General features: G+C 39.9%; 1 protein-coding gene across 2 annotated transcripts in view; it reads left to right on the plus strand.

Annotated features, from left to right (window-relative positions):
* The window catches only part of LOC145442453 (A.superbus venom factor 1-like), a 160,987-nt gene that overhangs the window by 4,962 nt on the left and 141,577 nt on the right, over positions 1-14,448 (plus strand). For both annotated transcript variants that reach the window (XM_080320365.1, XM_080320364.1), the window contains exons 4-8: positions 611-783; positions 6,727-6,814; positions 8,959-9,090; positions 11,070-11,115; positions 14,244-14,443. In XM_080320365.1, coding sequence (XP_080176491.1) covers positions 611-783; positions 6,727-6,814; positions 8,959-9,090; positions 11,070-11,115; positions 14,244-14,443 — 639 coding nt within the window. The remainder of the gene's footprint in view (positions 1-610; positions 784-6,726; positions 6,815-8,958; positions 9,091-11,069; positions 11,116-14,243; positions 14,444-14,448) is intronic.

The following is a 14,448-nucleotide window of genomic DNA, read 5'->3' on the forward strand; positions in this document are numbered from 1 at the left end:
ACCTCAATTGTACACGTAACCTTGGTTAACAGCCCCCTGCTCCGATGAAAGGGTCGATTTCGATTACGTTACAACGCGTAATCCACACCAGAATAATATCGGATAAGCTGAGTTTTGAATTGCATGTCAACAAAAATTGAATTGTTAACAAAATGACCCGCGAACTGGATATTTGTGTTATTTGACTTGTTTTAGGAGGAGGGGTTATCGTTATGCTGTTCGGCTTTTTTGGGGAAAATTAATTCCGCATTGCGTAATTTTCTTGCTGTGTGCCGGGGAAAAATGTAATTTTTGCGGTTTTGACAGACCGTTCGTTAAATGGCAAAGTAACAAATTTGACAGCTCTGCAGGAACTAGGTATACAACGGAACCTTTCGAGTATCTCATACTCGAATAATTCAACAAAAATTATAAATGCACCTTTTAACTGCAACTTTTGTTAAAATTGAGTGCAACTTTCTGGCGATTTAGGTGCCACGAAAACTTGCACTAATTATCACGATTCGAGCTACAGCAATTCATTTTTGTGATGTCAAGAGGCAAGTGCACAGTACAATATTATTGCTAACTGCTTAGTCGATACGTGATAATCATCTTCTTCACTGCCTAGGTACCGGGGAAATGGTTTGAAAATGAGTTCGAACTTGATACACGCGCGGTTATGCTGAACATCCGTATAACGTTCCCTCAAAGGAGATATGCGGACATACGTAAGCGTATCAGAATCGCCGTTTCCGGACACAGTGATAACATATTTGTCATGACGGATAGTCCGATCTACAAGTGAGCATGATTTTAGAATCGTGGAATATCATTCGTTGATTTTAGCCTAGTTCAGTGCTCTTCAACCTTTTGGAATGATACACCCTTAACGCCTACTCCAAACATGTAACTGTATACACCTCAGTCCACACCAGGGTTGCATTTAAAACAAACGGTGTTTTAAAACACTTTGCTTAAAACATGTTTTGAACAGTGTCTTAAAAAAAAAGGCCTTTTTTAAAAATACAAAATTGTAATTGTAAAATTGTGCAATAATTGTGTAAATACTACACAAAAGACATGTTGTATGAGCTTACGGACAATTACCACCCGATATAGCCGACGTATATCGATATGGAATGGTTGGAACCCTCAAAATAGTCTGTTGAATAGCAATAGTACATATATTTCGTCAAAGGAGCTATATTTTCCCTATATTTTCAATTGACAATGTCAATCCACTATGACGTCACAATTGAATATTTGTGGCTTAAAAAAACATAAAAAACAATCAAAACATGTTTGTTTTAAATTGATTTCTGTTTTAAATGCAGCCCTAGTGCACACAGTACTCCAAATCGTAGTAATCCTTGGAATATGGAACTAGAAAAGGCTGCAGGATATACGAAATGTTAAATACCAATCAGCGCTCGAGATTACAGAGCCACGATCTAGGATGTCGACCTGGCCTATCCGGCACATACCATTCCATACTCATCGCTTGTCCTTTTATGGTATCATGGTAAATTTTTCATTCAGTGTGCCCTGTGCCGCGTGTATGTCTATTGTTTAAATTTTTAAAACCAACGTGTGTGTGCGATTGAAAGACTACTCTTCGGCATGTCGTTTCAACGCATATCTATATTTTCATTGGATTGCAATGTTTCCTTGTCCGTAATTGATGATAATAATAACATGATCCAAAAGATCACATTATTGGGCACTGTGCACATTCTTCGGAAGGCCTTGAATGCACCACTGGACTAAAATTACGCTTGTGAATCACAGCATAATTTCTGTAATTTCGATTCTTCATCTTCAATCATCTCTACCTCTGCTCTGTAACCCTTGCCAATTCTTCATCTGCTGCAATTCTGTAATCTGACTTCTCCGTGTATTGCATAGGATTAACAATTTGAATGTATTACTGAAATTTTAAAAATTTACTCCAAACTCGCCATTTTCCTTTGGGGGCAGGTTGCTCCCCGGATTATGTGTGTATCTACCAGTTTTACTGTGAATAAAGAATATAATAATAATAGAACGAGCGAACGAATGCGCGACCTAGTAGCCTACATACAGGTACAAAATTTCGTTCCTGGTTCAGCTAGTGCGCAAAACAGACTTGTTTCGAATACTCGTCCTGTCAAAAGCGTGTGAATATCCTTGATAGAAATTCCTTTTGGGCATTAATTTGAAGAAGAGAAGAAAATCATTGCTCATAGGCAGGCCGTGTTATTTTTGGCATTTCAGGAGCCAGATGCCAAAACTGCCCAAAATAAAAATTTGAAAATGCCAAAAATAAGCAATTTTTGGCATATGCCAAAAACAACACGGCCTGCCAAATAGTGTATTTCGTTCATGGTGTTGTGTTAACAGGACGAGCGGGAAGATCGTTTGTGAAAGTCAGGTTTCTTAATCTGGGTCCAGCCCACCCATTAGAGGTGAAAGCATGGTGTCCTAAATGGTGTGGGCACAGCGAAATTGGACGGCTGACTGCATTTGGTTACGTCATACTTTCCATTTGTCCGAAGGCAATTTTACGACCATTTTTGACTGGCTTGTCGAGCGCTAAATTTGATAAAACTGGTATCAATGAGAAGCTGCCGCAGTACAGATTATTAAAATATAAATTATATTCTGCTCATGGAACTGGAACCCCCAAAATCAACCACGATTTTTGCATTGTGATCGAGTTAAACATTGTGACGCAACAAACTGTCTGGCTATTTATGAGCTGCATAGTCTCGTTTTGCCAGAGCCAGACAGTCTTGTTGCGTCAATGTTCTTAAACAAGCGAACCTTCCCAGGACTCTTCCATGCGAGTTGGTAATATTAAAGCCACCTGAAGTGACAAAAGTCCTCTGAAAATATATCGGTAAACTGAAGGAGAAATGATAGTCGGGCTACTAAATAAAATGTGTTGAGAGACAACACAGGAAACTCCTGTAAAAGGATCGGGAAGAAAATTCTTTCCGCGATGAGATCGATGGCATTGGCGAAGTGATCTCTTTTCATGATGCATGGAAGCCGGTTCGGCCCTCCAAAGATTTTGAAGCTCTGAAAACCTTTTGTGGATGACTGGCAACATTCTTTCCCTCAACGGCTACTGTTGAAGCCGATATTTCCCAGATTCGCTGGACGAGAAATGAATTTAGGAGAAACTTAGCTGACCTGAGTCTGGAAGTACTGTTACAGTGAAAACGATTTAAGTCTATTCAACAGCTGTAACAATCAGCTGTTCAGCGTGTTTGTTAGGCTTTTCTTTCTTTTTTTTTTGCTTATTGGCACCGATTCCGATGGATACTGCACATTTTGTGGTTTAGTTTGATATTATTAACCTATGAAATCGTTAGGTTTTTTCTTATTCTTATTGTTTGTTGGGACTGATTATACGTGGATGCTGCACATTTTGTGGTGTCTTTTGACAAACTAGCCCAAATTAAGCGTTTTTGTGACTAATTCGAGGCTGAAACTATCTATTTAGAGGACGATGCCTAAACTGCCAAAAATAAAAATCGAAAAATGCCAAAAATAAGTTATTTTTGGCAGTATTGGCATATGCCAAAAATAACACGGCCTGCTCATAGGGGTATGTCGTCGACACTGGACATGCAAACAAGGACAGAAATCGCTATTTTATTGAGATCCCGATATTGAGGAAAGTTGTGAAGCGATACCCAAAATTCGGTACATCTTTTTGACCGTTTAAACTAAGGCTTTTGAAACCAACTCTAATCGCAGTTCAATAAGTTCACGGGTAAAGTTTACCAAGCTTGACTCTTCATTTGTAAACGGAAGCATATCCACATTTGAGAACTAAGGTTATAATAATCGTGGAATTGAATACATGCGTGCTTAACACGTCTTAACGTCATCATGTTTTACTCCTAAAATAACCAATACCGACGGTTGAAGTGGAATTATCATTCAGATAAGCATTTGCTTATGACATTTCAAATAGAATGAAATTTTCAAGCGAAATACACTTGATATAAATATTGAACCATATTGCTTGTACATCCAGTCAGTGGCGTAGCAGCCACCTGGCGGTTCTGGCTCTGCGCCAGGGGCGGCAGGCTCCAAGGGGGCGGCAAAATGAGGCTGCACAGTGAGAGAGATGCCTGCATCATCGTGATGGTTTGAAGACGGAGATGCGATAAGGACTTTATAGTAAGGTCATCTAGTCTGCACCCCGTTTTTTTCTCCTCCGTGATTGCTGGGCGTCTAGCGGGATAACCGCGGATACCAGTTTTCGAGTCTTCGGTCTGACCCGGCCAGGGATCGGGCCCACAACCTACCGATCAAGAAGCCGGACGCATCACCATTACACTATCTCGCGCGGCGTGTAGACAGCCGGCTAAAAGAAGAGTGCTTGGTAGTCCTATAGCTGGCGTCCCGTCAGCTAAAATTTAATCAAACAGGTCTCAATCGAAAGCTAGTGTCGCGCTGATTCCGAAAACACGAATTAATATGTTAACATGGCGATGGAATCACTCCGAAATAGCCGTCACGGCCGATTGTTCGGAGAGTTCGCAGAAAAAGGAGAATGTCTGGCGAACAAACAGAAGATGCTGGCCTCAGTGTTGTTGAAGAATTTAGACGATGCATGTTTCAAGCATAGGACAGATTTAAACTTGAAGCTGAAACTAGGTTTACCGGCATTCACCACTTAAATGATATATTTGGATTTTTGAATTCCCACGCGCTGCTGCAAAGCGAAAGTCACAATTTATTCACCAGCGCTTTTAGAAGCACTTATGACGACGAGGTGGACTTTTTGGAGTTAGCTGCGAAAATTGTCATGCCTTATACCTCGAATTAGGGATCACATAAAGCAGAAGATTGCTAGTTTTTCGTACAAACCAATATGAGGCCTCTAGGACAGGGGTTCTCAACCTGGGGGGCGCGCACCCGTTGAGGGGGGGGGGGCGTGAAAGCATCTTAAGAGGAGGCGCGAAGAATCGGTCAAATGAATTTTTTTCGCGCTATGCGCGATTTACCTCCAATTCACGCGTGTTTCTCTATATATAGACCCAGTTTCTTATTTTTGAATTCTCTCATCAACAGTCATAACCTTCCATGCCATCAAACAATCTGTTAGGGTTGCTAGCATCCCGGTTGGATCTTGTAATATGACGATACGAGGGCGCGGGATTTTTCACTATCCTAAAGAGGGGCGTGTCTAAAAAAAAGTTGCGAACCACTGCTCTAGGACGAACACAAATTAAGTTATAATCATATGAAGTTGTTCAACTTGAGATTTTAAAAGGGTTAAGAATCTGGTGCGGAGCAGTGAAACCACGTTTGATCGTAGTGCAACAACGTTTGATGTTTTACAGTGGTTGTTTAATGCAAAGCTACTTGATTCGACACCGTATTTATGCTCGTGTCTGAAACTTTATCTGAACATTGGTTTTCAACTGCGAGCTGTGTGAGGAGCTTCTCAAAGCTCAAACTGATTAATTCTTATATATTTAGTTCTATCATGATTCATGAATAATGATCGGCTATCAGCTCCATCCATTCTGTCTATAGAAAGAGACTACGTTCAAAAACTTGAATTTGAGGATAGTTTCGCTGCTTTTGCTTTGAGGCGGCCATTGATTTTCTATTTGTACAATACATTCGTTCGCTATTTCTTGTTTTTATTATTTTTGGCGTCATTAACGTCGAGACGGTGAAGCTGAGAAGCGGCATATTATTTGTAATTATTCCTATTGACAAGATTACTTGAACATCAATCTATGTCGAAATTTGATGCGGTCTACCTAGGGGGCGGCATTTTCAAGAGAGCCAGGGGCGGCAGCACATGCTGCTACGCCAGTGCATCCAGTCAACCTATTTTTAAGCATACGTCAGCCTATTTATAGTGATAACTACAGCCCAGTAGTCGACATATCGCAATGCGGAATCTGGTAGCCTACACCCCAGTATACCCCATCCAAGAGGTACTCCCTAGGTACACCCTATGGCAGATGTCTCGGGAACCTATGGCTCTTTGATAAAATTCAATTAGGAACGTTCATCCCATCTTATTTATCAATGTTGCCGCAAGTTTTCAATATATTTTCATAACAAGTGGCATCGTTATTCTTGTTGTTGATGCGAGTCTTATGAGGTTAAAACAGTGACACATCCTGAGCTGATAAACTCAAAACCTTGCAATTTATACAAAATATGAGCTGCTTATAATTAGTCATTATTATCAGTCCAATATTATGGATTTTTTGGTAACAGCGTAAATAGGCTATCTTCGAGTGATTTAGTGGAAGACACCGGACAAGTCTAATTCGTCAAGTTCGATCCGAAGTTTACAAAATGGCAAAAACAAAGTTGCCGTCAATAGCTTACCCAATATCATAATTCACTCTACCCAATATTTCAAGCCTAGAAAACATGGATTGTACAACGCGTTGATTAATCAGACAGAAAAGCAGACATATGCCAAGCTAAAATGTCCAATGCACACACGTCGTTTTTCATTATATTGCATGCTAAAACGTCGGACAACTAGTTGATAAGGGCGGGCGTTATAACATAACATCAGTGTATACACAGAAATATGGTGCACCCGACGAATCACATGTAGTGCACTTCGATATCGTGCCACGATGACGTCACGAATCGTCAATTGTGACGTAACGGAATGTTGGAATCCGCCAAATAATAGTAATAATATTAATATAATCAATAATACATATAATTTAAGAAATGAGTCAAACCGTCTTCGTAATTTTGCAGACCAGGTGATACTGTCCAGATCAGAGCTGCTGCATTGGACCCACACATGCTTCCAGCAGAAAATGATAAAATGCAGTTCTTCATAGAGGTGAGAAAAACGGTCATGCGGTTCTCAATAGCTTTAATAAATAACTAACGGTAACTTAAGATTCGATAACTTAAGGACGATGCTTTCTAGCTACTTCAAGTTTGTTGACTATCGAACCATATGTCCGGTAGCGCGGAGCATATCGACAATTCCGCTAGTCCTACTCCGATCTTGCATTTTATAGCTCTGGTCCGACTCCAGTTCAACTCCTAGGCCGAATTCTAGAAATTACTTTGATCCGGTGCGAAAAACTCCGATGACATTTATCTACTCACAGAATGGTATTGAATATTGATTGAAACAATGCAAACAGGAAATTCCATATTGGCCATCATTGGTTGCATACTTTTAGGTCGGATCTAGCTGAATTGTGACAGCGTACTGTCCTATATGGTGTGGACACAAGCAAATCTCACGGCTCAGTGAAATTGGTCCACGTCACACTTCCCATTTGGCTAAAGGCAATTTGACGGTAATTTTCAACCGGCTTGCCGGGCATCGAATGTGATAAAACGGGTATCTATCGAAAGCTGCCACTGTACTGATTACGAAAATACAAATTTCATTTCGCTCATGGCCCAAGAACCCGCGCAATCAGCCTCGAATTTTTTATTGTATGGAGAGTGGCATAAGTGAGTAGTAGAGCGTAGCTCATGAGCAAATGAGTGCCTGCGCGGCGAGAGTGAGTGCTCAGCTGGATCGTGGCAATGATACCGCGCAAAAGGTCTCCGCCATTCAGAGAAAACAGAATGGTGACTGAAAAATAGTAAACAAAATTACAACGTCACCGTTGACATAGTTCTCAAAACTATAATGGTATGATCGCACCCTGAATCACGTATCATGCTTCGAGTTGAGTTGAGTATTCGAATATCACTCATTATGACATCATAACAGAATGCAATACGTCAAAGTTCAAATATGTACCTTTTTAAGCCACCAAAAAGAATAAAACGCCTGTTATCCATCACATTAAAGATACTTTGATTTTTTTCGACCATGCCAAATTCATTGCACTTTGTGACAATGTTGTGCGTTGATCAAGACTTCGGAAATGTGTTATTTCCAGTACTGTAACGTTCGTAGCTTGTACTATGTGTTTCGTATGCTGAGATGAGGGTGCAATAATGACGTCAGATTATAATAACATAATAATATAATAATTAATAAAGCCCGAATATAACAATATATCATTGCTACACTAGGGTGCTGTACATAAAATGCAATAAAATATAAATGTAAACAATATGTATAAAAGACAAAGTGCATAGTTGTAGGGCGGAATGAACACTACTGCAGTTCGAACGCTTGTGTGAATAAAACGGTATTGATTTTGCGCTAATACACTTAATGAACGATTTGAGGCAGCTTTTCAATTGAAAACAAGTTTGAGTATTAATTGGATCAATATAGTCGGTTGATTTTCATCCAAGCAGTCATCTTACAAATTGTGGAATTAGCTTTGGTTTGAAGAGAGTTCATGTCTGTAGCAAATATAGGTACACAAGTATCTTCAGCAAATAGACTGAGGTCTCCGAGATACACGCAGCAACATCATTGATATAAAGACTGAATGATAGGGGTCCTAAAACGGAGCCCTGCGGTACGCCACACAATGTGGCACCCTTTTCAGAAGGTGTGTGATCCTTACTGTGAACATATTGGCATCGATTGTTCATCAAATCCAAGGCTATACCTCTCATACCATAACACGATAGTATTGAATGATTGACAGTATCGAAAGCTTTTTTAATATCAAGAAAAACAACACATGAAATCGTACCAGAGTTATGTCTCTGATAAATTTTGGAAGTAAGGGCAAGAATTGCTTGATTTGTGTCAAGATTTTGTCGAAGTCCAAACTCGTTGTTCAGTAAGACTGAGTGAGAATCGAGGAAGCTGGTAAGTGTTCGATGCAGCAGCTTTTCAAAAATTGTTGACAAGGATGGTATAATAGATATGGGACGGTACTTCAATCATCTGGCAAGGCGCAGTGGCTTCAATCATGCCTGAAACTTCGGAAATACGACTCGCCACACTGCCACACTTCAAATAAAGTTGCTTTAAAATACCTTCACGTGTCAAATGCCGAGTCCTACTAACCGAATACGTGTTGGCATCAATTATATGTATGTATTTTACAGACAGAAGAAGGTATCGGAATATGGCAATCTGCCATGATAGACCGTGACATGGGATTCTTTACGACAGAATATCCTACAACCGAACTTTCTATCCCTGGTACTTTCTACGCAGTTGCAAAGATTGCCAAAAAGGTTTGGGAGCGTTATTTAGATAAATTCGCTCGGTCTAAATTTGAATTGTTGTTGAGAAATTATGGGATCTTGCCTTATTTATTGTAGCAAATTAATTGATCCACAGCAGCAGTTATGTAGATACGATGCCGTCACGTGTCAGCTTTCCTGCTGGCAGGTCGTATATAGTACCATTCTAAGATATGCTAGAACTGTCATTGTGATTCAATGTCGCTGAATGAGAATTTATGCACCTCGTCATCACGTAAAGCAATGATTCCCAGCCGCAGCTCCGACAGCCGCATGCGGCTCCCAGCTAGCCTTTTTGCAGCTCCCATTGACGTTTGAAAATCCCCCCCAAATATTAATTGGCGCTAAAGGTGGTATTAAAATAAACTAGTGACCAAGGACTTTTAAACAGGACACACGGGAAGGCCTATACTAGTGGCTCCCAACCTTTTTCGACTAATCCCCCCCTTATCAATCTCGACACAAATTTACCCCCATACTTACGGATCCGAAAAAAAGAGGACACATAAACGAAAGATATATTCACCTACCTCTGATCGCTGATGAATTCACTAAAAAAGGTCAGTTTTCCGACGTGGTAGGTCAGTGGTTCCCAAATTTTTCGCGTGTGGCTCACTAGAAAATTTATCAATCACTTAGAAAAAATGTGCTTTTTGAGAAAAAGTTTACGTGGTATTGCGATGGCCATATGCTCATTTATATGAACGTATATGCGACTGAAACGAGGTTCCGTTGGATTATTGACGACGGCCTAACCGTATTTCGTCGTCAATTTCAAGCAGTTTCTCCGGAGCACAACTTTTAATATCATTCAAAACAAAGTTCAGCTATGTTCACATAGTCACGGAGATGCAAATGGATATGCGACTCGGATCGCTTTTGTGCCATTCATGATATAGGCCAGGACTTGAAATGAGACAAATCATTTGTGAAAACAGCGTTTTAAAAAACAGGATGTTTCATATAGATCAATGAACTGCTCTTCAATGAGATTGCTTGTGGACCGAATACCCATCTAAATTTACCAACAAATCATGAGACGAAATATTGCAATGCAAGTTTAAGTCCAGGCAGTGTGCTCAGGTTTTGTGGGATAATTTTACGTTGAGGAAATGCTTGACAAGGAGCGTGAAACGAATCTTCGCCCCATAGCAGCCCAATAACGTGACAATTAAACTACTCAACGGCAATATCATGATTGATTCCATTGTAATATGTCCACATGTGCTTATTTATCAGATATGAAGCGGTTAGAGTGCCTTTTCCGCATTTGCTTGCCTGCATGCCTTGAATTGAATAATACTTACAAAAATATTCGCGGCACACCTGAGAGTCTGTGGCGGCACACAGTTTGGGAATTACTGTGGTAGGTGCTCGGAAAGCCGGTTTCTGCGTGGACTTACCGTTGAGTTGACATCTTTTCCGGGTTATATGCAGTGTAAGCCATCTTCACAAGCGTTTTTTGACCGTGGTAATTAAATATATTTCACCGGACGTTCAAAGATTTTCGCCCCCTATCGTCCCCCAGTCGCCCCTTTTGGAATTTTCGCCCCCTTGTTTCTCAGAATCGCCCCCAGGGGGCATTATCTCCAACGTTGGGAGAACCACTGGCCTATACGATGGGGAGCAGGTTAATTCGGATAATCGGCAACTAACCCCGAGAGTCGCCAGCATAGACATAAAACTATTGGTGTTTTCGCGGTTGTTGTTGTTAATTATGTCTTATTGGCGAGTACAATGCAAGTGGTTCTGTTCGCTATAGCCTACCCAATTATTCTTACATATATATACAGCAGTCAGAATACCAACAAAAGAAATACATAAACTGATAGTTACGCCGTAAGGACAAATTCCACACCGTGTGGAAACATATATGCCGCCCTTTCTGAAAGAGAGGATTGGTCACATGATCATAGAATTCATAGTTCCAAAGATTTCGTGAAAAGTAAATCTCACACTTTCATTCACAGGGGCACTTCTCGAGGGGAGTGGCGAAATTCATAATCGACAAATATGGTAAGTCTGGCTTCGAATATTAAACATACCCAGGTAGTCATTGTCCTGGTCCGTGGACATATGAGCATGCGACATTACAGCATGCGAGACTTCGGCATGCGACAATTTGGCATGCGACACATGAGCATGTGGGTTAAATTACGGGTTAGGGGTAGGTTAGGGTTGGATTTATGGTTGGGTTAGGGTTAGGGTTTAGGTTAGGTTAGGCTAGGTTAGGTTAGGTTAGGCTATGTTTAGGGTTAGGGTAAGTTTTTGGGTTATACAATCTCATGCTGAAGTGACGCATGCTGATGTGTTCCATGCTGAACTGTCGTTTTCCATTGTGTCGCATGCTGATATGTCGGGCAACCCATTGTCCTATAAGAGTTATTAAAGCTTTGGTTCCCTTAAATCGGTAGCTGTTAAGGAATGGTTCGCGAATGTCATGAGTTTAGGTCGCGACAACGTTCATTTTGAGTAACGTAATCGTAGATTCCATGGTTCCAAATTACGTAAAGTTTGTCTCTATTGTTCCAGTTCGCCATTATCAAATTTTCTTCACTCTTCGAGCGGCCTTCTACTACTTTGCACCTGTTTATTACGAAGAATACATTTCATGACATCAATCATATACTGATCAATGATTTTTTATGATGAATCAAATTTCATAGAACCGTGTAAACTGCTAGAATTGAATGTCTGTACCTTGTCAATTTCACACATGCTCGAAAATACGCAGCAGGTCCCTTTTCGGATGTGTCATGTGGGCGGCGTGGGTTGCGAGTTCATAAAATGTCAGATTTAGGTCTCGGTCTTAAAAGTTTTCAAAATAAAAAATTTCAAAATAACGAAATTATCCACACGTCCATATTTTAATGGTACCAGACGTTCAACCATGATTGTATAATGTATATAGTTCCCATATTTTGCTCTCAATTTCTGAAAATGAACTGTAATTGCTTTTGCGCCCGCTTTGCATTTCCATTCCAAAATATCAATCCAGATTTATTTAAGGAGCAGGGTAATGACTCGAGTCATCTTCTTGAAAATAAAAAATGAATCGTCTCTTTGGAGTGGCTCGAGCCCTTACACACGGCTCTACTTGGTGATATCAATGGATACATTCAATGACTTGATTCATGTCATACATTTTATAGGCGAGCATTCAAACTAACCAGTGTCAATTGTCAAGACAAGATTTGTAGTAATGGCGAGGCATTCAAATTATCCAGTTTAATAGTAGCGATTCATTCAAAATATCATCTTTCATCCATTATGGCCTAGGTAAAAAATCGGATCAGTCGTACTATAAATCCCCAAAATTCAATCTACTTGTTATTTTCACACGTTGAAGACTGTTTTAATTCTAAATACGTCAACAGTGTTATATTTCAGTGTATTAGATTTATTATAGTTGGAGACTTTCACTGATATCATGTACATTAATAAATTCTGCACTGATATCTTTCTTTTGTTGTTTTGATGTATTGGTGAAACATTTCCCCTTTCTATTCCCTCTAATCAACAATATTACCAGACAATATATCAAGATGACTGAACAGGAAGTGAGATTTAATGCTCCTGTTTGCTCCAAGGTACAGATACTAATTCTCGGACCAACTGTATGTAGTTGGGTGCTTTGTGATCTTCCAAAAAGGATTGATTCACTACATCCTCGAAGGGATTCCATGCAGTAAGCGCGTTTCTTAATATGAATTCGGAATCCTTCATCCGTATTCGAATCTGATGTCCATCAAACATATCAGATTTAGGCTTCTCGTTTTATAGGGATACTAGATATACCCATTCTTTTCGATCATCGGAAAATTATCCATCTACAAGTCAAAAGAGATGAGATGCGTATGAGTATTTTTGTTAAGCTTTCCGAGGACAAATTTATAGCTTTACTTTTCTCTTTCATCTTGGTAGAATGACCAATTGGCACAGGATAAAATATATTTCCGTTTTGCAAAAGTATAATTTTTAGACTTGATAAACTGCTTTTTTTAACAAACAAAGATCTCGCATCAGGTCATGTTAATATGGATGGAATAGCTGAGAACGACATGAGGGTTCTTCGTATTCAATTATCTATTTATGCGCAATATAAAAGTAGAAAAATCCAAGATTTATTACTTCCTACCACGTGAAATATGCAAGGGTAAATAGATAGATTTTGGGCTATTTTAGGGGTATAAGTATCTTCTTTTCTAGAGTCAATCTGGCAAAACTAATGTGGTATTAATGATCAGCAACCTTGACAACCCCAGAAACGACTCCTAGATGTTCTACCAAAAATATTTTCTTCATTTTGTTGACCAGTGTTATCATTAATTCCTCGCTATTTTACTTAATCACTCAAATGAAACTATTTGATAATCCCACTATTGACACGCATGACAAAGTTTCTGCAATCATGACAAGGGCTGGGCAACGTCGATACCTGAATGATCCGATTACGATTCGATTATTATGTTTCTAGTCGAACATTCGAGTATCACTGACTATGACCTCATAAGAAAAGGGATAGGCAGAAATTTCAAATATGTGCTTTTTATGCGACCATAAAGAATATGTTAGGCCTAACTATTTGTATCGATGCTGTAGGATTGCAGGTTGGTCGCGACTAGTCGTCTGGTCGCCTGTTTATATTTAAATTTCGATTCACAATAGACAGCATCGCACCTTGAAGGAAAGATTTCGGAGTTCCACGCCATGATCTTCGAATTATATGATCTGCGCGACGAGTACGCCTTTTGCATAGTAGCTGATACCGATGTATGTAAATGTCCAATGGACACTGAGGACATTGTCCACATCAAAATGTCATGCCCACGGCATTTCTGTTTGTCTCATTCATTGACGATTGCGAACTAGATAAATCTCAAGCTGAATATCGACATAAATTGAATGTCGGAGATAACTGTAAACTGTGACTTGGATTAGGACCTGATTTTTTGTATACAATGATGACTTAGACTCGATGGCGTAGCTAAATGATGCGACTTGAACTGCGTCCTAAGTTGAAATCGGATGATGCGCTATGACTCGTAACGTGTGACTTGAGTACAATTAAAAGTCAACTCTGGTACAAAGCAACCTGAATCGGGATTTCCTCAATATAATCACCATTGTTGTCACTCTTTCAGTACTACCTTCGTTCAACGTTGTGATCTACAATGAGAAACGCACGGTGGCGCCAGACGAAGATATCAACTTGCGATTCCGCGCCAGATACAGTTATGGGGAAGATGTAGTAGGAATGTACAGCTGTGAAGCTACTCTTCACATCCCCGGGAATAGATCCGTCGTCATTTATACATATCCGAGTGATCCTTCCCGCTATCGGGTAAG

This window comes from Botryllus schlosseri, chromosome 7, assembly GCF_051294905.1.
Source record: "Botryllus schlosseri isolate E-star chromosome 7, Bs_hap1, whole genome shotgun sequence".
NCBI classification, from domain to species: Eukaryota; Metazoa; Chordata; class Ascidiacea; order Stolidobranchia; family Styelidae; genus Botryllus; species Botryllus schlosseri.